Source organism: Protomyctophum bolini (assembly GCF_963924005.1).
Source record: "Protomyctophum bolini genome assembly, chromosome: 21".
Taxonomy (NCBI): Eukaryota; Metazoa; Chordata; class Actinopteri; order Myctophiformes; family Myctophidae; genus Protomyctophum; species Protomyctophum bolini.
The window spans coordinates 17,312,920-17,338,499 of record NC_137882.1 but is presented as its reverse complement, the minus strand read 5'-3'; the positions used below and the strand labels follow the sequence as shown (position 1 = coordinate 17,338,499).

General features: G+C 39.2%; 1 protein-coding gene and 1 long non-coding RNA gene across 2 annotated transcripts in view; both read left to right on the top strand.

The window, feature by feature from the left end:
• Nucleotides 1-25,580, top strand: part of LOC308336388 — a 668,236-nt gene that overhangs the window by 475,758 nt on the left and 166,898 nt on the right. The gene's annotated exons all lie outside the window — the stretch shown is intronic.
• Nucleotides 4,067-11,034, top strand: bdh1 (3-hydroxybutyrate dehydrogenase, type 1). The gene is made up of 5 exons (XM_080794017.1): nt 4,067-4,484; nt 4,728-4,838; nt 5,394-5,535; nt 6,075-6,227; nt 7,988-11,034. Exons 1-5 carry the CDS (start codon nt 4,272-4,274, stop codon nt 8,452-8,454), a joined length of 1,086 nt encoding a protein of 361 aa, XP_080650143.1. The 5' UTR covers nt 4,067-4,271; the 3' UTR covers nt 8,455-11,034.

Sequence of the window (25,580 nt, the reverse complement as noted above, 5' to 3'; positions counted from 1 at the left end):
ATCTTGTTAAGTAACGGTGTGTAGCTGACTCTTGCTGTGTTTTCTGTACCATCAACTGAGGAAAACAATCTGGTCTCGACTTGGACTCGACCCCCTCCCACACTCTGTCTTGACTTGGAATTCTGGTAGAGATGGTTTGCATGTGTTGTGTAGTGACAAGCTTATCTAGAAGATAAGGCAAATGTCAAGACATCTACTCTACAGCTCTACTTGATGGCTGTGGCTGTGTGCTGTCCTTTACTGCCATCCAGTGGCCATGGCTTTTGTAGTTGTACTTGTAGGCTGAAATGCATCCTGCTGCATATCAGATCACAGTGGGCACTGTTTTTCTGGCAAATCTGAGCTAGCAAATATAAGACTATCTCTTCAAAATGAGAGTACCCTCTAGAGTATTGGGGAAGAAAATTGCACATTAAAACTATAAATTAAGCATTTAAACGATGCTATAAGACACATTTTGTTTCTGTGTAAAAATAAGTAATTAAAAAGTTATCTAAATGGATAAATGCTATTCACTGTAGTGCATGGACTTTATAAAGTGGACGCTGGACAAAAATCCTGCTATGTTTCGACTAGTGTGACATATGCACGCGTCTGTGGAGACTTCCTCTACAACACCACACTCTGCTAAGCAGCAGAGGTGTAAAAAGAAATCACACCCGTGTGAACTGAGTGGTGCAATTCCCCCCCCACCTCTCTCTCTAGCAGGCAACAGAGCAGCCACTATCCCTCTCTCTGTTTCTGGCGCCCCCTACTGGTACTAAGTCATATACTCGTGCTCATGGCCACATGAGGTACAGGTACATACACGGACAATGGACATTGCATGCTGGTTGTAGGAGTGGTTGCACCACTAAAAAATTGGCATGAGGTCAGAGCATAGACTGTAAAAAATATGGACAAAGCGTTCCGCGGGTCTAACATGAACGTAAAATGAAGCCTGTCAGTCCTTGCAATGGAAGTCGCCATCTTTCTAGATCCGTTTGGGCCCAGCTGGCCCATTGGCTGGCCCAGACAACGAGGCGGGACTTCCCCCATTCTTCTTCGTTGGTTTTTATTTTGACTCGAGTGGGTGGGGGATCCCGTTCATAGACTGTAACGGTAGCCACGCCCCTCAGAACATGCGCGACTTTATGGTCATTATTTTTATAAATGGGACCATAATTTTCCAAAAAGAATATTATGACATTAGAAATGAGACTTTAAACTAGTGACTGGAAGCAAAAAGTATTCATGACCATGTTTATTAAGGTAATGCAGTCTAGGTGAAGTTGGGCCCAAATAAATGGACTTCTATGGGGCTATGGGTTTTTTTGAGCCCAATGACAGCGCCACAACAGGCCATTATATGAACTTTCGTGGCTTCACAAAATATCTGTCTGACTGCCCCCCTGGGTCAGAGGTGAAAAACTTTACCATTTCCAGACTAAAGTGGACACTGGACAAAAATCCCTGCTATGTTTCTACTAGTGTGACATACGCACATGTCCGGGGAGACCTCCTCTACAAGAACATCACATAATTGGTGGAGCTATGAGTTCGTAATATTGCCAGTCAACGTAAAGTCTCATTGGGGAGCAATTGTTGTAGATTTCTCCAAAAAGACAGTGTAGGGTGATAGCATAATCTTAGATGTTGTTCTAATGGATTCAGTCCATAAGTATGAACAAGACCTGGTTAATGTATTTTGTCCACTGCAAAAATACTTAGCCTTACAGTACTTTGCAATGCATGGTAGAGGAATGGCTATCACGTTTAGATATGAGTGTAATGACAATTGCCCTCATTTCGTAACACAAACTGATAACAGTAGCTGTGGTCTGTCTCTACACTTGTTTGTTTTCCAAAGCTGTTCTGTTTGTGAGTCTCAACACTTACCAAACAGAACGTGAAAAGCGAGATTGTGTACTGTATTGTATGAGCTGACAGGAAAGAATGTATTGCTCTTTTTACTGGGTCACAGGTCAAAAAAAGACCAGAGTGGACGCTGGACAAAAAACGGTGTACACTTTCAATGGAAAGAAAAAGGCATACAGTTTGCTTACGGTGTTTCTCATTCACTGTTGCAAAGAAGAAGAAAATCACTCTGCAAATGATCATCACAATCAGAATTAAACGCTCATTATAAAGTTTACAAATCTCTACAATATTTGTTTTTAAACGTCATGTGTCTTGAGGTGGACTGAGAAGCTACTTTAAGTAGTCACAGATTTGATCAATTTACTGTATGTGTGTGCCTGTGTTAATAACAGCAAATATTATTCAAACACATGCAAAACAAATTATTAGGACTGAGTAATTAAAAGGTATTTTTTGTAACTTTCAAAGCCTCGTCTGTATTCTTTTATAACTTTGATTTGAAACATATTTCCACAATCACTCTAGTGGGCCACATTGCATATTGTCGTAGCAAAAATAGCCGATCTACAAGCCTGTTACTTTTTATTTTACACCCCTCCCGCTTAGCAGAGAGTGTGGCATTGTAGAGGAGGACTCCCCGAATGCGTGCATATGTCAGACCAGCTGACACGAAGAGACGTTTTTGTCCAGCGTCCAATTTGTAAAGGCCACACACTCCAGCGAACAGCATATCATTTAGACATATTTTAAAGTTATTTTTGATTTTATGTTTTTACAAAAACATATTGTGAACCACCCCCTTTATCTAGAAAACTGTGTTGCCATGTGACCTTAAATCTAGTAAGCGTCCATCATTTACACCTGGCTGTGAAGTTGGGAAAGTAGAAAACATTATTTTACACAAAAAAAATGTTTTTTGTCGGTCAAAGTAAAATTCCGACACATCATGTAAAATTACTGTTATACAAAGCAAAATGTACCTATGTCTAAAATGTAATATCATACACGTTGATGATTTGCCAATGGATAGAACCATGTGAATCATTTAGCAAATAAATTGTCTTAAACTTATTCTAGTCATTGTTTTCTAGGGGGCTGGGGGTAAAATGAGTCAATGGGAATCAGTCTTTGCTACTCAAATTATACTGAATGAACAATGTACATACTAATTTAAGAGAAGTTTGCAATATTGTATTAAATTATTATCTGGGGTAAATTGAGCCACATTACCACTTTTTTAAAAAGGTCATATTTTCATGGCCCTTTGTCATAGATGCTTACTCATCATCATAACCTTTATTTAAACTGGGAGTACAATTGAGGGGCAAGCCCTAATTTTCAATGTAGCCGAAATACAAAGCACAAAATACAAAAAACAAACTCAGCAACATACACTCTACAATACAGCAATATCAAAATATGAATTGTAAAACAGAAAGTGTCCAAAGCTAGAATAAATATAATAAATAGATGAAACTCAATTAAAACAGTTACATTGATGAGTAAAAGTGCTAGAAATAATTTCCCTGAATTGACCTAGGGAAGGCAGTGATCTGATTTTTATGGATTTTTGGCGTTTGTTCCAATCGAAAGGAGCACTGACAGAAAAAGCTGCTTTGCCTTGCTCAGATTTTGCAAAAGGAACCTTGAGGGTCAGGAAGTCACCTGAGCGGGTCTGATACGGACTTGGGTTCTGATCCAACATAGAACAAATGTAAGAGGGGACCATTCCTGAGATGGCTTTGAAAATGAAAATATACCAGTGCATGTCCCGCCTTTCGGACAGGAAAGCCTGCGTTCCTATAGAGTGTACAGTGATGGGTACCATAGCTGTCACCAGTGACCCACCTTAGGGCAGAATGATAAACCGTATCAAGGTGCTTTAAAGTGGATGGTGCAGCAATCCTGTAAATAATATCTCCATAATCAAGAACCGAGAGAAATGTGGCTTCAATTATTGTTTTTTTACAGGATGTCGGAAAGCATGCTTTGTTCCTATAGAGAAAACCAATTTTTTGTCTCATCATTTCAATTGATAGAAGACATCCTGAAATATGGGTAGATCAGAGTTTACTGCCATCTCATTTTGCCTTGCTTCCAGGACAATTTAAGCAAAAAGTGGTTCATCTTCCCGTTCTCCTTACTCTTATTTTGAAGAGATCGTCCACCGGAAGTCTTATATTTGCTAGCTTAGATTTGCCAAAAAGACACTGGTCAAATGGATTCTGGAGGCAAAATGAGGGTTTTATCTCTGGCTCCTGTCCACTATTTGTCCCCAAATCAGCAGAAAAAGTAGCTACATTTGTCGGCTGTCGCTGCAGCTTTTCACTAATTAAGTCGTTAGGGGGTCTGGAAAGTAGCTAACATACTCGGCGAGACGGAGTAAAATACTATAAACTGAAGTCGCCAAGATGGCTCCACTTCCACTCTTCCGAATTGCACTTTTAGTGTCTTTTTCAGTCGTTTTGACGGTTCTTCTAGGATTCGGCTTACCGGGGATGTTGAATATAGTGGCGAGATTTTGTGGTTTTCACGAGACGAACGTAACAGAGTGCATAGTTAGTATATATTTAGTTTTTGTGGTGTATGTTGCAATGCCTCGAATTCCCAGAGGATTGGTTGAGGTAGGTTAAATTAAAGTTGAAATGACCACTGATATCTGTGTATTTTAGGGTCTGTATATCTACATATTAATCAATTTAAAATGACTGAATGTATATAGTTTGAGCTACATTGACTCTCGTGTAGCCCAGCTATTTCTACAAAACCTGCAATCGATGCTTAATTGGTGTAATATTATGATAAAAGATGTAATCGTAGAATTGTGACATCGTCTTTATTCTCTCACACTGCACTCTCTTTCAAAGGTTAAGGGAAAAGCTGTATTTATTACAGGCTGTGACAGCGGATTTGGACATGCACTTGCCAAACGCTTGCATAAACTGGGTTTCACAGTTTTTGCTGGGTGTCTTTTAAAGGTAGGCTATGGTTGCCTGGTATCTAATATCTATTTAATATTCATATCTATGTTTTACAGTATGTAATGCAGATGAGTTTAATAGTTGATAGTTTCGGTCAAGTAATTAGGTACTACATCATACTATTTTTCCTGCCTGGTGGTATAATTAATTACGACTACTGAGAAATGGAAGTCTATTGTGCAACTATATGTGATCATCACCAGTTCCAAATCAAAGATCCATTGATTGATGCACATGGGTTGAATTACAACCTTCTTGTGCAGTGAATTTGTGTTCCATTTGTACACTCAGTTATGGGAGTAAAAACCTGAAAACCGTGCACTGATCTAGAAAACAAAACAACAAAAAACATTAATTGTTAAAGTGCAACTACAAGTTAGTAATCATTATACAGTAGAAACACAAACTGGAGCAACACAAAATAAAAAAATATTTTAGTAAATTATATATGTGATCAATTACAAACACAGACTGGCATACTAGCCAATCCATTTTAAGAAGTATGGGCAGCTTTTCTGATACCACCTCCGCTGATAAATGCCATTCTTACAGGATAAGGGTGGCGAGGGGGCTAAGGAACTGGAGGAGTTTCACTCAGATCATATGAAGGTGGTCCAGCTAGATGTCTGCAGTGAGGAGCAAGTAAACCAGGCTGTGGAATATGTTCACAACAATCTGGAGGACACGGAGAAAGGTAACACACATGCACACACACACACACACACACACACACACACACACACACACACACACACACACACACACACACACACACAATACTGTCGACACCACCTACGTTCATTTCAAATAGATAGTGAAAAAACACGTTTTCATTAATGTCTCCTAGTTGCAGCCCCATTTTATATTGTAATACGTATTTAATTTTAGGATAATAGTCTCACAGTATGTGTGTGCCATAATTGTTGAGGCCTACATTAATTGACTTAATCTCATTTAATTTAATTTAAGTTGCCAGTATTTGTGGGGATCAAACATATGGATACTAGGCCTGTGCTATAGACGCAAATGTTTTTACTTTTAATTTAATTTAATTTATTTATTTTATTTTTTTGAGACAGTGATATCCCTATCACTGCAGGGCTGCATTATTAGAGCCTGTATGTGGCATATAACCAATCATATAACCAAAAGCTGTTGGCGGCCCTGTAGACAGAAATGTAATGAGAGACACACTTGTTTCCTGCATGACATTTCCTGCGGTTCTCACCCCAGGTTTGTGGGCTGTAGTGAACAATGCTGGCGTATCAACATTTGGGGAAGTAGAGTTCACTACCATGGACACCTACAAGCAGGTGTCAGAGGTCAATCTCTGGGGCACCATCCGGGTCACCAAAGCACTCCTTCCCCTCATCCGCAGGGCCAAAGGTCAGCATCAGGAAAATCCCATGTATTACTGTACATAATCGTTGCCACTTTCGTGGTACCAGCATTAAATAATTATGTGTTGAATTTTAAAATGTTAATTTCAAAAGAAAAAGTTGTATATATTTTTTGCTTTGTTGAAAGTAGGAAACAACAAAGTCTTGCGCACCTGATCAGCTCAGACAGGTGCTAACTTTATTTAAGGAATGTTGACCAAAACATTAAGATGTTTGAATGCTAAGATGCTTAGCTGTTTCAACTGTCCACACATAATTATTCAAGGATGCCTCTACTGGGTGAGAGGTCAGTGCTCTTTAGCTATCAATGGAAATCTGCAGGTGAAATGGCCAATATTGAGGCAAATGACCAATGCAGATTATTATTGGTTTCCCATTCAGTGGCGCATATGATGAATGTTGAAAGATTTACAGAAGAAGGAAAAAAGCTTAAAAAAATGATGACTGTGGAACTAAGTAATCCGCTACGGTGTTGCTAAGTAATAAGCTTGGTAAAGGGCCTGGCAATGGATTGAAGAATGCCTAGTCTCAAGTAAATTGTTAATAATGATAATAAAACTTTATTTGTATAGCACCTTTCATGACATGAAATGCAGCTCAAAGTGCTTTACAAAGCAATGGAGAAAAAAAGAAAAGAAATGCAAGCCATAAAACATTAAAATAATAGCAGTAATGCAATACAGTGAAGACATGAATAACAACAAAGAATTTAAAAGATCAACTAAAAGCAAGAGTAGGTCTTGAGCTGTGCTTTAAAAATGTCTACAGAGGCTGCCTGTCGAACGTATAGTAGGAGCTTGTTCCACGCCGTCGGCGCGTAGAAGCAGAAAGCGGCTTCACCATGTTTTTTAGTTGCCATTTTTTTACATCGAGCAGGCCAGCAGTGGAGGACCTGAGTGGGTGGTTTAGAACATATCTAGGCAGGCAGGCAGTCATGTAGGTAGGAAGGTGCGAGACCATTGAGAGTTTTATAAATAAGTAAAGGAATTTAAAAATGAATCCTAAAAACAACAGGAAGCCAATGCAATGAAGCTGAAACTGGATTAATATGTTCTCTCGTCTTTGTTTTAGTTAAAACTCTGGCTGCCGCATTTTGGACAAGTTGTAATCTGCCAGTTGTTTTCTTTGGCAGTTAAACTATATGGACTTTCATGCCTGACAGGCGGTTAAAAAATTGTATCAGTAACCCCGCTTTATGAAGTGGCTTACCTTTTCCTGATGACACGTGTGTCTCAATCAGGGGGGCAGTCAGACAGATATTTTGTGAAGCTACTAAGGAAATCGGGATTTCCTGAAAGTTCATATAATGGCCTGTTGTGGCGCTGTCATTGGGCCCAAAAAAACCCATAGCCCCATAGAAGTCCATGTATTTGGGCCCAACTTCACCTAGACTGTATTACCTTAATAAACATGGTCATGAATACTTTCTGCTTCCAGTCACTAGTTTAAGTCTCATTTCTAATGTCATAATATTCTTTTTGGAAAATTATGGTCCCCTTTATTAAAAAAATTACCATAAAGTTGCGTATGTTCTGAGGGGCGTGGCTACCGTTACAGTCTATGATCGGGATTCCCCACCCACTCGAAGAAGTCCCGCCTCGTTGTCTGGGCCAGCCAATGGCCAGCTGGGCCCAAACGGATCTAGAAAGATGGCCATTCAAGGACTGACAGGCTTCATTTTACGTTCATGTTAGACCCGCGGAACGCTTTGTCCATATTTTTTACAGTCTATGGTCTCAATTGCAGGCCGTGTGGTGAACCTGGCCAGCATGTACGGGAGGATGGGAAACGCCTTGCGTTCACCTTACTGCATCTCTAAATACGGCGTGGAAGCTTTCTCCGACTGCCTCCGCTATGAAATGAAGGCCTGGGGCGTCAAGGTTTCCATCATCGAACCGGGGAACTTCATTGTGGCCACGGGCATTCTAACGCGGGACATCGTGGCAAACACGGCCACCAAGCTGTGGCGCGAGGCGCCCCCTGGCGTGAAGGAGGACTACGGGAAGACCCACTTTGACCGGCACATGGCCCTGATGCGGTCCTACTGCAACAGCGGAGAGAAGGACGTGATGCCAGTTTTGGAGGACATCATAGATGCCATCACGTCCAAGCGCCCGTACACGCGCTACACTCCCCAGGAGCCCCACTGGTGGATTAGAGTGCAGGCGATGACTTACCTTCCAGCCGCCATATCCGACCGCCTCTACTTCTGAAAAGAGGATCATTGGCGACTGTGGCCATTCGCAACCCCTGAATAACGGGGATCCCATGGAGTCAGTAGATTTATGTAAACATTTTGATCATATCACCAATGCAGACACAACTGCTCTGTGCCTAACTGTACTCCCAGCTTTCCAGATGGTGGCATATATGTTTCCTGTTCCAGTTCATTTCCCATAGCTTTTTCTCATGCATTGGGGAAACTACAGTTATGCACAGAGCCTATTCAGAACTTTTTACCACTTCACGTCCTCAACACTTGAAACTACTCACTGATTAAAGCCTTAAACTTACCTTATAAAAATCAAAGTATGAAAATAATTGCACTTGTCGCTTTATCTGTAAAATAGATGTTTGATAAGCAGCTTTGTATTGCATGTTATCAGGCCTTCAACATGCTCACTGATACGAACAATACAAAGGGAGCAACTAACGTGCAATGTGAGAACAAGTATTATGTCCCTGAACCTTCTAGCATACACTGTATGCTAGAAGTGCTAGTATATGTTTGTGAAGTTGCCCGAACGGCCAAGGCTCCAAGAACAGTCAGAAATGTTCGTTAAGGGCTTTTATTTTCCCCAAACTCCTCCACCAACCTCCAGACAGTTTTCTTCAGTGCCATTCACATACACAAACTAAATACTGGCCAACAATAGACCAACAGATCAAATACTTAGGCAAACACAATTGAACAAGATCACATGAGAACTGTGAGAACTCTCTTCAGGTTAAACCTTGGTCACCCAAGGCCCTGTAGCTCTCCCTCAGGACTGTTACCTGTGTTAAAGCCCACAACCAACTAACCCACTTGTCCCGGCTGCAGCCTCCCTTAAATAGGGGTGGATCATACCACAGGACACAGAGCAATTAGCAACCTTTCTTCTCAATAAATACTTATAAATAAATACTGCCATAAATAATCCCTTGTATAAAAGTAACCTAAACATACTAAAGATGTGTTACCATTAAACAAATATAAATAAGCATGAACACTCAATGACAAATACTCAAAGCATAAGAAGTAACCCCCCCCTCCCCTGCATAGCACTTGGCCCCTTCCTAAATCAAGGGCAATGCCACCAGCAGTGCAGGAGAGACAATTAGCAAACAATCAGTGAACACACAGTTTTCCATACACAAGTTTAAAACATTAGTCCTTGCATGTTATAGAAAGCAGTTTCAAGTGTCTTTGTAGGGCATGGGTTGCCCCGTGACAATGTTATATTAAACTTTGGAATGGGGACCAAAGCAGAGAGAAGCCCCCCTGCTGTTCTGCTGCTGCTCATGCCGGAACAAACCAAGGACAGCTACTGTAAAGAACATGGTGAGTCTTGGCTAGATGCACTCCCAGGCTTACGTAATGAAAACACTAGCCCGCTTTGTCTTATACATGCCCCGTGAGATCTTAAGAGCTCATTTTGTTTGATTTACAAAAGGTACTTTTTCCTCCTTTGTGCACTAATCGTTATTGGAAAAGTTGTAATCAAAGGTGTGTACTTTTTAAATAAAGTGGAATAATTTTGACAATATACAATGAGTTCTTTGAGCAGGGTCTTCCTTTACTTTGCATGTACAACTAAAACAGCCAGCCACTGTAAAAGCATCATAACATATTCTTCAGATGGTCAATTGTTAGCCAAGTAATATTGTAATAATATTAATATCTCAAACTTGTATAGCGCTTTTCTGAGTACCCAAATACGCTTTACATGGGGGGTCTTTACAGAGGTGACAACACAAATAAAAACAACTATTGGAAGAAGAAAAATAAACACTAAAATCTACATTAAAAAACGAAGTTACATTTCGATTTTCTCCTTAAGTTATAACCCCCCTCCTGGTCTCCAAACAATTTCTTTGTTAGCTTTGAACATCATTTGTGCTGTTTGGTACTCCACAATGTCAGTAAATTTGAGCAGTTTTGACTTAAAAAATCTTTACAACATGTATATACATACGTTACCTGTTACCCAACCAATATTTAAACATATCGTAATTACATCAACATTGACAGCCAGTTATAACCCGACTATAGTATTTCATTTCAATGTTTTACAGAGAGGCTGATATTTGAAAGTTCGTAGCCAGTACTTGCGCGCTCTGCTTGCCAGTTCTAGTTTATCATGTAATTATCAGACAAAACAAACATGGATAAAACATACATTAAACTCTGTCCATGTCAATGGCGTTTTAATTCTTTTTAATGTTTGTTTAAGGAAAAACTAATTAACATGTGTATAGGAGGGGCTAGCACCCCTCAAAAAATATTTGTTAGTGTTCCAGATAACCCACGTTGTTTATTATTCGTATTGCTCTTTTTTCTAGGGTTATTAATGAGCTTAAAGATGTCTTATAATTGTTTCCCCAAACCTCTACACAATACTGCAAATAGGGCAGGACTAAGGAACAGTATAAAGTGTGGAGTGATTTTAGGTCCAATACCTTCTTAGCTTTATGTATAACTGCAAGACTTCTTGAAACCTTATTCTGTACATGTTTAATATGTGATTTCCAGTTTATTTCTTATAAAGTTGTAATCCAAGGCGTGGAATAATATTGACAATTTGAGCAGCCTCTTTCTTTACTTTGCATGTACTACTAATACAGCCAGCCACCAGATGGTGTAAAAGCATTATAAAATATTCTTCAGGTGGCCAATTGTTAGCCAAGTAGAATTGTGTGCTTTACTGTCCATAATTAAGCAGCATTAACCGCAGAAATGTAATGAAAGTAGTTGTGGTAAGGTCACCTGATACTACACCAGGCCTGGCCTGGAATTAATTATTTTAGGGGCAAGGCCACATGGCAATTGTCACAATAGATAGATTAAATTACCAAATATTTGTACAAACTCCAGAGTCAAAAGTGCATATAGGCTCAGCCCTGCACCAATCAGAGTCAGTGGACTGGGTTGAAGATGGGGATGGGAGTTATAAGAATTCAGAGTCCCAAGAAAAAGGCAGAATTTAAAATGGTGAAATCAGCTGGGGCAGTACATGTGGGCCATCAAGGCCACAGTTGCCTCCAGGCATATAATTGTTTGCCACTCAGCGGGCCTGTTTTGAAGGAATCCAGTGATCCACATGTTTAAGGGATGGTGTCATGGCATTCCACACATTGATGGCAGTGCAGTAGAAAGATAATTCAATCCAGTTTAGCGATAAGGTAGCATGGAAGGTGTCTCCCCACGTTCAACCTCGCTTCATTCTCATTCGCTACGTGCTAACACACACGCGCCTTCATTCACACAGACAGTCTTTTTAAGCAGACCAACATCTCTGTTTATTCTACATGCAAATTGCAGTCAAACTCCCTCCACCTCAATGGCCTCTTCCCTGTGGCATCTAGTTTTCCATGTTATTAATTTCAGATTTATTATAGCCCCTTGAGATGCAGCATCTCATTTTCAAGGGGGACCTAAGAGGATTCTGTGGATTGTACTGTGATATGTGGCATTTTAACTATTGTGCATTGAAAGGTTCAATGTTAATGCTGCTTCGGTGGGTTTGTGATCTTAGATTCTGTCACGCTCGCGCAGGTAATCCGTGGTATCGCAGGAACAAAGTCACACGGCCAAACTGAATGCAATAGCATTGCAATAAATGGTAAATGGTTAATCCTGAGCTGAAGTGTCTAACTGAACCCATGTTTGTTCTATATGTAGGTGGGTGCATGGCACCAGATCGTTGTTGTCGCTCCCTCTAGTACCCTAAAGACCAATCATTGTGTATATTCCTGCACTATACCAGCATAGAGTGATCTTGGTACATAGAATTTGATCTATTGAAGATTCGGACCTTCAAATGTACATCATTCTTGTTTTGATTGTATTGCTGTATTGTTGTATTGTTCTTTCTGCTTTGGCAATGTAAACGTATGTTTTCTCATGCCAATAAAGCCCTTTGAATTGAATTGGTTGTTGTGTGTGTTCCTCACTTTGGTGAGGTAGTTAGTCAGGGATGAGGGCATTGGCGGCAGAACCCCTTTTGACCCATTTTTTATTGCTTAACCCTGTCTTCTACCCTGAGCCATCCTAGACTAGCAAAATGTGTTGGAAATAGGTGGGTTAAGAAGTGCGAGAAGTAGTCAAATCAGTTTGTTTTGGGAGGTCTGAAACTTATTGCCGAAAATCCCCCCCCCCCCCCTAATTGGGTCGTCCACTCACAGTTAACAGTCTTTGTATTGAGTTTGTGCTTACAATTTACAATTTACAATTTAGGCATTTAGCAGACGCTCTTAATCCAGAGCGACTTACATTAAGCAAGAACAAAAAGCATGGGGAATACATCACATAAAAACATTTATCATGAAACATGCGTAAGCTAAGAAAGTAACAGTGGAATATCTATAATGAAACTATACATATAAGCTATACATCTATACTACTATGATATACATTATGTACTATGACGTGCTATGACTACATACAATGCACTTATGCTGTTTACATAACATGCTATAAGTCTGTATCAAATGCTATCTAAGTCTACAGAATTGCTATCTAAGGGGGTGGGGTAAGTGCTATGGGCCATGATGGAGTCTGAAAAGGTGGGTTTTCAAACTACGGCGGAAGATTGGGAGTGATGCTGCAGTTCTCACTGCAATGGGAAGTGCATTCCACAGTTTTGGAGCCAGAAGGGAGAAGAGTTTGGGACGTGTGGAGCGTTGTCCCGGCGTTTTTAGTGAGGGTACTTCCAGCTTCCCTGCGTTGGCTGATCTGAGTGAGCGGGAGGGTTTGTAGGGTTCGATCATACTTGCAAGATATGGGGGAGCCATACCTTTGGTTGCTTTGAATGCCAGCATCAGAGTTTTGTATTCTGTGCGGGCAGCGACCGGGAGCCAGTGGAGGGAGCGGAGCAGGGGGGAGACATGTGAGAATTTTGGCTGGTTGAAGACCAAGTGAGCTGCGGCATTTTGGATCAGCTGGAGAGGCTTAAGTGCACATGCTGGTAGGCCAGTAAGGAGGGAGTTACAATAGTCGAGTTTTGACAAGACTGTTGTCTGGATTAGGAGCTGGGCTGATTCCTGGGTGAGGAACGGTCTAATTCGTTTTGAACGAGAGCTGACTGTCCAGGACAACACCAAGATTCCTGGCTGTTGGGACAGACGTTACCAGGGCGTTGTCTACGGAAATAGTTAGTTCCCGCATAGGGCAGGACTTAGCTGGGAAGAAGAGAAGCTCAGTCTTGTCTGGGTTCAGTTTGAGGTGGTTGGAGGACATCCACAGATGTCAGCCAGGCATGCGGTGATACGCTCTTCCACCTGAGTGGCAGAGGGGGGGAAGGATAGAAGAAAGAAAGGAAATGTATAGAAAAGTTCAGAGTATGTGCTCACTTACTGTGTACCAGAGTGCAGGTTAACAAGCAAATGCAGAGTCAGACCGGTAGTCAGAGTGTATGTGAAAGTGGGCCGGTTGGGCCCTATATATAGGGCTGGAAAGAGATTTTCTACAAATGTAGGTGGAGCTAATAGTTCAAATGAGCTGTTGTTGATGTGACACACACACAGGGCGATGTATGGATAAATCAAACGAACGATTAAGCAAGCAACATTGAGAAGGATGCAACATGCTGTGTGATTTACCTGTTTGGGTTTGTTTTGCGCGACTGGCTCGCAAATGTTTGGAGGCACGCGTGTATTGAGAAAGTGCGCTGCGTTTTCTTCGTGGCATATTGTGTTTTTGGGGGGGTGATGGCAGAGTATATTTTGTTGGTGGAGTGAGTAGCCTACAGTGCAGTCAGAGAGTAGTTCACAGGTCACACACAGGAGCAGTGAAAGGGGGAGGGGACTTGGGATGGCAGTGTAGAGTAGGCACGACATTGAGGGGATAGAAACCATCCCGGTCGCGTGGTTCATCTAACGCGTGTGTCACTGTGAAGGACTGGCCCCATTAAGTGAACGTAGTTGGCGACACAGGAGCAGTGAAAGGGGGAGGGGCCTTCGGATGGCAGTGTAGAGTAGGCACGACATTGAGGGGTAGAAACCATCCCGGTCGCGTGGTTGATCTAACGTGTGTGTCACTGTGAAGGACTGGCCCCATGAAGTGAACGTAGTTGGCGTAGTAGACGCCAACATGACGATTTTGACGTAGGCTGTTGAGGTTGAGCAAGAATAGCGTGTTTCAGAAAAGTAATATTTAAACAGTAAATAAGACATTTTTGGCGAATGCAATGTAGTCTATATGTTTTGTGGGAGTGTGCAGGTTTTATTTTGCATAGAGAGATGTGTGGTGGAAGTGTGGTTTGGTCGGAGATAGAGCACGAATGAACGGCCATGTGCTCATGTACCCCCTGTCTATTAGGTCAGAAAAGTAATATTTAAACAGTAAATAAGACATTTTTGGCGAATGCAATGTAGTCTATATGTTTTGTGGGAGTGTGCAGGTTTTATTTTGCATAGAGAGATGTGTGGTGGAAGTGTGGTTTGGTCGGAGATAGAGCACGAATGAACGGCCATGTGCTCATGTACCCCCTGTCTATTAGGTCAGAAAAGTAATATTTAAACAGTAAATAAGACATTTTTGGCGAATGCAATGTAGTCTATATGTTTTGTGGGAGTGTGCAGGTTTTATTTTGCATAGAGAGATGTGTGGTGGAAGTGTGGTTTGGTCGGAGATAGAGCACGAATGAACGGCCATGTGCTCATGTACCCCCTGTCTATTAGGGTAGCAGGATAACAAAGTGCAGTGACAACACAGTGCAGTTGGCAGCAGTGGTGGAAAAGCTACTCACATTTTTTACTTAAGTAAAAGTATTGATACTGCAATGTAGAAATACTTGAGTAAAAGTACTCTTAACACAGAATGTCGCAAGCATGAACTCTTCCTCAACTAAATTACTCCCTGTTCTTTCCCAGAAATGGCCTCCTTGATGACGATGCTGCATCTTCTTCCACCACCACCTTGGGGCCGAAGTCTCCAAAGGTCAATCCCTGTCTTTAAGGTAATGATATTATGGAGATTAAAAAAATAAAAAGGGATGTCATTTTCATTAAGGTAAAAGTAATTCCTCCTCTGAGAAATGCTGCTCTTCCTAAACTTCACTGCTGTGTTTCATTCTTGTTTTATAACAGCCCTGTTACACTCTATCATCAGTGTGTCGTCTAGCATATTGGTAGTATGTCAACTTGCAGAGTGCAATGTACTATAGAGAGAGTGGCAAGATCTTCACAGCTGCATGTGATTCTCCTTATCTCAACCCTAGTCATGCTGCAATTTGGAAGAGCATCTACGCAACCAGGAGAATCCACAGCAGTACCTCCTTGCTGTTGGGCGTCAGAAGAGCAAGATTGACAGCTTCTACATCGTCATGGATCAGCACCTCATCCCATGCCAGGCAAACCACTCACACTCATTTTGGACCATGGGCTATAGCCTATATCGTACGGCATACTATAGCGCGCCGTTTTTCATCATTTTTGATGATTTGACAAAAATGAAAAAAACGATGGGTTATAGCCCATGTTTTTTGAAATTTTGGGAAAAAAAGTTATCCTCGTTTCTCATCATTTTGGACCGTGGGCTATAGCCCATATCGTACGGCATACTATAGCGCGCAGTTTTTCATCATTTTTGAAGATTTGAAAAAAATGACGAAATGACAAAAACGATGGGTTATAGCCCATGTTTTTTGAAATTTTGAAAAAAAAAGTTAGCCTCGTTTCTCATCATTTTGGACCGTGGGCTATAGCCCATATCGTACGGCATACTATAGCGCGCCGTTTTTCATCATTTTTGAGGATTTGAAAAAAATGACGAAATGACAAAAACGATGGGTTATAGCCCATGTTTTTTGAAATTTTGAAAAAAAAAGTTAGCCTCGTTTCTCATCATTTTGGACCGTGGGCTATAGCCCATATCGTACGGCATACTATAGCGCGCAGTTTTTCATCATTTTTGAAGATTTGAAAAAAATTACGAAATGACAAAAACGATGGGTTATAGCCCATGTTTTTTGAAATTTTGAAAAAAAAAGTTAGCCTCGTTTCTCATCATTTTGGACCGTGGGCTATAGCCCATATCGTACGGCATACTATAGCACGCAGTTTTTCATCATTTTTGAAGATTTGAAAAAAATTACGAAATGACAAAAACGATGGGTTATAGCCCATGTTTTTTGAAATTTTGAAAAAAAAAGTTAGCCTCGTTTCTCATCATTTTGGACCGTGGGCTATAGCCCATATCGTACAGCATACTATAGCGCGCAGTTTTTCATCATTTTTGAGGATTTTAAAAAAATGACGAAATGACAAAAACGATGGGTTATAGCCCATGTTTTTTGAAATTTTGGAAAAAAAAGTTATCCTCGTTTCTCATCATTTTGGACCATGGGCTATAGCCCATATCGTACGGCATACTATAGCGCGCCGTTTTTCATCATTTTTGAGGATTTAAAAAAAATGACGAAATGACAAAAACGATGGGTTATAGCCCATGTTTTTTGAAATTTTGGAAAAAAAAGTTAGCCTCGTTTCTCATCATTTTGGACCGTGGGCTATAGCCCATATCGTACGGCATACTATAGCGCGCAGTTTTTCATCATTTTTGAAGATTTGAAAAAAATGACGAAATGACAAAAACGATGGGTTATAGCCCATGTTTTTTGAAATTTTGAAAAAAAAAGTTAGCCTCGTTTCTCATCATTTTGGACCGTGGGCTATAGCCCATATCGTACGGCATACTATAGCGCGCAGTTTTTCATCATTTTTGAAGATTTGAAAAAAATGACGAAATGACAAAAACGATGGGTTATAGCCCATGTTTTTTGAAATTTTGAAAAAAAAAGTTAGCCTCGTTTCTCATCATTTTGGACCGTGGGCTATAGCCCATATCGTACGGCATACTATAGCGCGCAGTTTTTCATCATTTTTGAAGATTTGAAAAAAATGACGAAATGACAAAAACGATGGGTTATAGCCCATGTTTTTTGAAATTTTGAAAAAAAAAGTTAGCCTCGTTTCTCATCATTTTGGACCGTGGGCTATAGCCCATATCGTACGGCATACTATAGCGCGCAGTTTTTCATCATTTTTGAAGATTTGAAAAAAATTACGAAATGACAAAAACGATGGGTTATAGCCCATGTTTTTTGAAATTTTGAAAAAAAAAGTTAGCCTCGTTTCTCATCATTTTGGACCGTGGGCTATAGCCCATATCGTACAGCATACTATAGCGCGCAGTTTTTCATCATTTTTGAGGATTTGAAAAAAATGACGAAATGACAAAAACGATGGGTTATAGCCCATGTTTTTTGAAATTTTGGAAAAAAAAGTTATCCTCGTTTCTCATCATTTTGGACCATGGGCTATAGCCCATATCGTACGGCATACTATAGCGCGCCGTTTTTCATCATTTTTGAGGATTTTAAAAAAATGACGAAATGACAAAAACGATGGGTTATAGCCCATGTTTTTTGAAATTTTGGAAAAAAAAGTTAGCCTCGTTTCTCATCATTTTGGACCGTGGGCTATAGCCCATATCGTACGGCATACTATAGCGCGCAGTTTTTCATCATTTTTGAAGATTTGAAAAAAATTACGAAATGACAAAAACGATGGGTTATAGCCCATGTTTTTTGAAATTTTGAAAAAAAAAGTTAGCCTCGTTTCTCATCATTTTGGACCGTGGGCTATAGCCCATATCGTACAGCATACTATAGCGCGCAGTTTTTCATCATTTTTGAGGATTTGAAAAAAATGACGAAATGACAAAAACGATGGGTTATAGCCCATGTTTTTTGAAATTTTGGAAAAAAAAGTTATCCTCGTTTCTCATCATTTTGGACCATGGGCTATAGCCCATATCGTACGGCATACTATAGCGCGCCGTTTTTCATCATTTTTGAGGATTTAAAAAAAATGACGAAATGACAAAAACGATGGGTTATAGCCCATGTTTTTTGAAATTTTGGAAAAAAAAGTTAGCCTCGTTTCTCATCATTTTGGACCGTGGGCTATAGCCCATATCGTACGGCATACTATAGCGCGCAGTTTTTCATCATTTTTGAAGATTTGAAAAAAATGACGAAATGACAAAAACGATGGGTTATAGCCCATGTTTTTTGAAATTTTGAAAAAAAAAGTTAGCCTCGTTTCTCATAATTTTGGACCGTGGGCTATAGCCCATATCGTACGGCATACTATAGCGCGCAGTTTTTCATCATTTTTGAAGATTTGAAAAAAATGACGAAATGACAAAAACGATGGGTTATAGCCCATGTTTTTTGAAATTTTGAAAAAAAAAGTTAGCCTCGTTTCTCATCATTTTGGACCGTGGGCTATAGCCCATATCGTACGGCATACTATAGCGCGCAGTTTTTCATCATTTTTGAGGATTTGAAAAAAATGACGAAATGACAAAAACGATGGGTTATAGCCCATGTTTTTTGAAATTTTGGAAAAAACAGTTATCCTCGTTTCTCATCATTTTGGACCATGGGCTATAGCCCATATCGTACGGCATACTATAGCGCGCCGTTTTTCATCATTTTTGAGGATTTAAAAAAAATGACGAAATGACAAAAACGATGGGTTATAGCCCATGTTTTTTGAAATTTTGGAAAAAAAAGTTAGCCTCGTTTCTCATCATTTTGGACCGTGGGCTATAGCCCATATCGTACGGCATACTATAGCGCGCAGTTTTTCATCATTTTTGAAGATTTGAAAAAAATGACGAAATGACAAAAACGATGGGTTATAGCCCATGTTTTTTGAAATTTTGAAAAAAAAAGTTAGCCTCGTTTCTCATCATTTTGGACCGTGGGCTATAGCCCATATCGTACGGCATACTATAGCGCGCAGTTTTTCATCATTTTTGAAGATTTGAAAAAAATGACGAAATGACAAAAACGATGGGTTATAGCCCATGTTTTTTGAAATTTTGAAAAAAAAAGTTAGCCTCGTTTCTCATCATTTTGGACCGTGGGCTATAGCCCATATCGTACGGCATACTATAGCGCGCAGTTTTTCATCATTTTTTAAGATTTGAAAAAAATGACGAAATGACAAAAACGATGGGTTATAGCCCATGTTTTTTGAAATTTTGAAAAAAAAAGTTAGCCTCGTTTCTCATCATTTTGGACCGTGGGCTATAGCCCATATCGTACGGCATACTATAGCGCGCAGTTTTTCATCATTTTTGAAGATTTGAAAAAAATTACGAAATGACAAAAACGATGGGTTATAGCCCATGTTTTTTGAAATTTTGAAAAAAAAAGTTAGCCTCGTTTCTCATCATTTTGGACCGTGGGCTATAGCCCATATCGTACAGCATACTATAGCGCGCAGTTTTTCATCATTTTTGAGGATTTGAAAAAAATGACGAAATGACAAAAACGATGGGTTATAGCCCATGTTTTTTGAAATTTTGGAAAAAAAAGTTATCCTCGTTTCTCATCATTTTGGACCATGGGCTATAGCCCATATCGTACGGCATACTATAGCGCGCCGTTTTTCATCATTTTTGAGGATTTAAAAAAAATGACGAAATGACAAAAACGATGGGTTATAGCCCATGTTTTTTGAAATTTTGGAAAAAAAAGTTAGCCTCGTTTCTCATCATTTTGGACCGTGGGCTATAGCCCATATCGTACGGCATACTATAGCGCGCAGTTTTTCATCATTTTTGAAGATTTGAAAAAAATTACGAAATGACAAAAACGATGGGTTATAGCCCATGTTTTTTGAAATTTTGAAAAAAAAAGTTAGCCTCGTTTCTCATCATTTTGGACCGTGGGCTATAGCCCATATCGTACAGCATACTATAGCGCGCAGTTTTTCATCATTTTTGAGGATTTGAAAAAAATGACGAAATGACAAAAACGATGGGTTATAGCCCATGTTTTTTGAAATTTTGGAAAAAAAAGTTATCCTCGTTTCTCATCATTTTGGACCATGGGCTATAGCCCATATCGTACGGCATACTATAGCGCGCCGTTTTTCATCATTTTTGAGGATTTAAAAAAAATGACAAAATGACAAAAACGATGGGTTATAGCCCATGTTTTTTGAAATTTTGGAAAAAAAAGTTAGCCTCGTTTCTCATCATTTTGGACCGTGGGCTATAGCCCATATCGTACGGCATACTATAGCGCGCAGTTTTTCATCATTTTTGAAGATTTGAAAAAAATGACGAAATGACAAAAACGATGGGTTATAGCCCATGTTTTTTGAAATTTTGAAAAAAAAAGTTAGCCTCGTTTCTCATCATTTTGGACCGTGGGCTATAGCCCATATCGTACGGCATACTATAGCGCGCAGTTTTTCATCATTTTTGAAGATTTGAAAAAAATGACGAAATGACAAAAACGATGGGTTATAGCCCATGTTTTTTGAAATTTTGAAAAAAAAAGTTAGCCTCGTTTCTCATCATTTTGGACCGTGGGCTATAGCCCATATCGTACGGCATACTATAGCGCGCAGTTTTTCATCATTTTTGAAGATTTGAAAAAAATGACGAAATGACAAAAACGATGGGTTATAGCCCATGTTTTTTGAAATTTTGAAAAAAAAAGTTAGCCTCGTTTCTCATCATTTTGGACCGTGGGCTATAGCCCATATCGTACGGCATACTATAGCGCGCCGTTTTTCATCATTTTTGAGGATTTGAAAAAAATGACGAAATGACAAAAACGATGGGTTATAGCCCATGTTTTTTGAAATTTTGAAAAAAAAAGTTAGCCTCGTTTCTCATCATTTTGGACCGTGGGCTATAGCCCATATCGTACGGCATACTATAGCGCGCAGTTTTTCATCATTTTTGAAGATTTGAAAAAGATTACGAAATGACAAAAACGATGGGTTATAGCCCATGTTTTTTGAAATTTTGAAAAAAAAAGTTAGCCTCGTTTCTCATCATTTTGGACCGTGGGCTATAGCCCATATCGTACAGCATACTATAGCGCGCAGTTTTTCATCATTTTTGAGGATTTGAAAAAAATGACGAAATGACAAAAACGATGGGTTATAGCCCATGTTTTTTGAAATTTTGGAAAAAAAAGTTATCCTCGTTTCTCATCATTTTGGACCATGGGCTATAGCCCATATCGTACGGCATACTATAGCGCGCCGTTTTTCATCATTTTTGAGGATTTAAAAAAAATGACGAAATGACAAAAACGATGGGTTATAGCCCATGTTTTTTGAAATTTTGGAAAAAAAAGTTAGCCTCGTTTCTCATCATTTTGGACCGTGGGCTATAGCCCATATCGTACGGCATACTATAGCGCGCAGTTTTTCATCATTTTTGAAGATTTGAAAAAAATGACGAAATGACAAAAACGATGGGTTATAGCCCATGTTTTTTGAAATTTTGAAAAAAAAAGTTAGCCTCGTTTCTCATCATTTTGGACCGTGGGCTATAGCCCATATCGTACGGCATACTATAGCGCGCAGTTTTTCATCATTTTTGAAGATTTGAAAAAAATGACGAAATGACAAAAACGATGGGTTATAGCCCATGTTTTTTGAAATTTTGAAAAAAAAAGTTAGCCTCGTTTCTCATCATTTTGGACCGTGGGCTATAGCCCATATCGTACGGCATACTATAGCGCGCAGTTTTTCATCATTTTTGAAGATTTGAAAAAAATGACGAAATGACAAAAACGATGGGTTATAGCCCATGTTTTTTGAAATTTTGAAAAAAAAAGTTAGCCTCGTTTCTCATCATTTTGGACCGTGGGCTATAGCCCATATCGTACGGCATACTATAGCGCGCCGTTTTTCATCATTTTTGAGGATTTGAAAAAAATGACGAAATGACAAAAACGATGGGTTATAGCCCATGTTTTTTGAAATTTTGAAAAAAAAAGTTAGCCTCGTTTCTCATCATTTTGGACCGTGGGCTATAGCCCATATCGTACGGCATACTATAGCGCGCATTTTTTCATCATTTTTGAAGATTTGAAAAAAATTACGAAATGACAAAAACGATGGGTTATAGCCCATGTTTTTTGAAATTTTGAAAAAAAAAGTTAGCCTCGTTTCTCATCATTTTGGACCGTGGGCTATAGCCCATATCGTACAGCATACTATAGCGCGCAGTTTTTCATCATTTTTGAGGATTTGAAAAAAATGACGAAATGACAAAAACGATGGGTTATAGCCCATGTTTTTTGAAATTTTGGAAAAAAAAGTTATCCTCGTTTCTCATCATTTTGGACCATGGGCTATAGCCCATATCGTACGGCATACTATAGCGCGCCGTTTTTCATCATTTTTGAGGATTTAAAAAAAATGACGAAATGACAAAAACGATGGGTTATAGCCCATGTTTTTTGAAATTTTGAAAAAAAAAGTTAGCCTCGTTTCTCATCATTTTGGACCGTGGGCTATAGCCCATATCGTACGGCATACTATAGCGCGCAGTTTTTCATCATTTTTGAAGATTTGAAAAAAATGACGAAATGACAAAAACGATGGGTTATAGCCCATGTTTTTTGAAATTTTGAAAAAAAAGGTTAGCCTCGTTTCTCATCATTTTGGACCGTGGGCTATTGCCCATATCGTACGGCATACTATAGCGCGCAGTTTTTTATCATTTTTGAAGATTTGAAAAAAATGACGAAATGACAAAAACGATGGGTTATAGCCCATGTTTTTTGAAAATTTGAAAAAAAAAGTTAGCCTCTTTTCTCATCATTTTGGACCGTGGGCTATAGCCCATATCGTACGGCATACTATAGCGCGCAGTTTTTCATCATTTTTGAAGATTTGAAAAAAATGACGAAATGACAAAAACGATGGGTTATAGCCCATGTTTTTTGAAATTTTGAAAAAAAAAGTTAGCCTCGTTTCTCATCATTTTGGACCGTGGGCTATAGCCCATATCGTACGGCATACTATAGCGCGCAGTTTTTCATCATTTTTGAAGATTTGAAAAAAATGACGAAATGACAAAAACGATGGGTTATAGCCCATGTTTTTTGAAATTTTGAAAAAAAAAGTTAGCCTCGTTTCTCATCATTTTGGACCGTGGGCTATAGCCCATATCGTACAGCATACTATAGCGCGCAGTTTTTCATCATTTTTGAAGATTTGAAAAAAATGACGAAATGACAAAAACGATGGGTTATAGCCCATGTTTTTTGAAATTTTGAAAAAAAAAGTTAGCCTCGTTTCTCATCATTTTGGACCGTGGGCTATAGCCCATATCGTACGGCATACTATAGCGCGCCGTTTTTCATCATTTTTGAGGATTTGAAAAAAATGACGAAATGACAAAAACGATGGGTTATAGCCCATGTTTTTTGAAATTTTGAAAAAAAAAGTTAGCCTCGTTTCTCATCATTTTGGACCGTGGGCTATAGCCCATATCGTACGGCATACTATAGCGCGCAGTTTTTCATCATTTTTGAAGATTTGAAAAAAATGACGAAATGACAAAAACGATGGGTTATAGCCCATGTTTTTTGAAATTTTGAAAAAAAAAGTTAGCCTCGTTTCTCATCATTTTGGACCGTGGGCTATAGCCCATATCGTACGGCATACTATAGCGCGCAGTTTTTCATCATTTTTGAAGATTTGAAAAAAATTACGAAATGACAAAAACGATGGGTTATAGCCCATGTTTTTTGAAATTTTGAAAAAAAAAGTTAGCCTCGTTTCTCATCATTTTGGACCGTGGGCTATAGCCCATATCGTACAGCATACTATAGCGCGCAGTTTTTCATCATTTTTGAGGATTTGAAAAAAATGACGAAATGACAAAAACGATGGGTTATAGCCCATGTTTTTTGAAATTTTGGAAAAAAAAGTTATCCTCGTTTCTCATCATTTTGGACCATGGGCTATAGCCCATATCGTACGGCATACTATAGCGCGCCGTTTTTCATCATTTTTGAGGATTTAAAAAAAATGACGAAATGACAAAAACGATGGGTTATAGCCCATGTTTTTTGAAATTTTGAAAAAAAAAGTTAGCCTCGTTTCTCATCATTTTGGACCGTGGGCTATAGCCCATATCGTACGGCATACTATAGCGCGCAGTTTTTCATCATTTTTTAAGATTTGAAAAAAATGACGAAATGACAAAAACGATGGGTTATAGCCCATGTTTTTTGAAATTTTGAAAAAAAAAGTTAGCCTCGTTTCTCATCATTTTGGACCGTGGGCTATTGCCCATATCGTACGGCATACTATAGCGCGCAGTTTTTTATCATTTTTGAAGATTTGAAAAAAATGACGAAATGACAAAAACGATGGGTTATAGCCCATGTTTTTTGAAAATTTGAAAAAAAAAGTTAGCCTCGTTTCTCATCATTTTGGACCGTGGGCTATAGCCCATATCGTACGGCATACTATAGCGCGCAGTTTTTCATCATTTTTGAAGATTTGAAAAAAATTACGAAATGACAAAAACGATGGGTTATAGCCCATGTTTTTTGAAATTTTGAAAAAAAAAGTTAGCCTCGTTTCTCATCATTTTGGACCGTGGGCTATAGCCCATATCGTACAGCATACTATAGCGCGCAGTTTTTCATCATTTTTGAGGATTTGAAAAAAATGACGAAATGACAAAAACGATGGGTTATAGCCCATGTTTTTTGAAATTTTGGAAAAAAAAGTTATCCTCGTTTCTCATCATTTTGGACCATGGGCTATAGCCCATATCGTACGGCATACTATAGCGCGCCGTTTTTCATCATTTTTGAGGATTTAAAAAAAATGACGAAATGACAAAAACGATGGGTTATAGCCCATGTTTTTTGAAATTTTGAAAAAAAAAGTTAGCCTCGTTTCTCATCATTTTGGACCGTGGGCTATAGCCCATATCGTACGGCATACTATAGCGCGCAGTTTTTCATCATTTTTGAAGATTTGAAAAAAATGACGAAATGACAAAAACGATGGGTTATAGCCCATGTTTTTTGAAATTTTGAAAAAAAAAGTTAGCCTCGTTTCTCATCATTTTGGACCGTGGGCTATTGCCCATATCGTACGGCATACTATAGCGCGCAGTTTTTTATCATTTTTGAAGATTTGAAAAAAATTACGAAATGACAAAAACGATGGGTTATAGCCCATGTTTTTTGAAAATTTGAAAAAAAAAGTTAGCCTCGTTTCTCATCATTTTGGACCGTGGGCTATAGCCCATATCGTACGGCATACTATAGCGCGCAGTTTT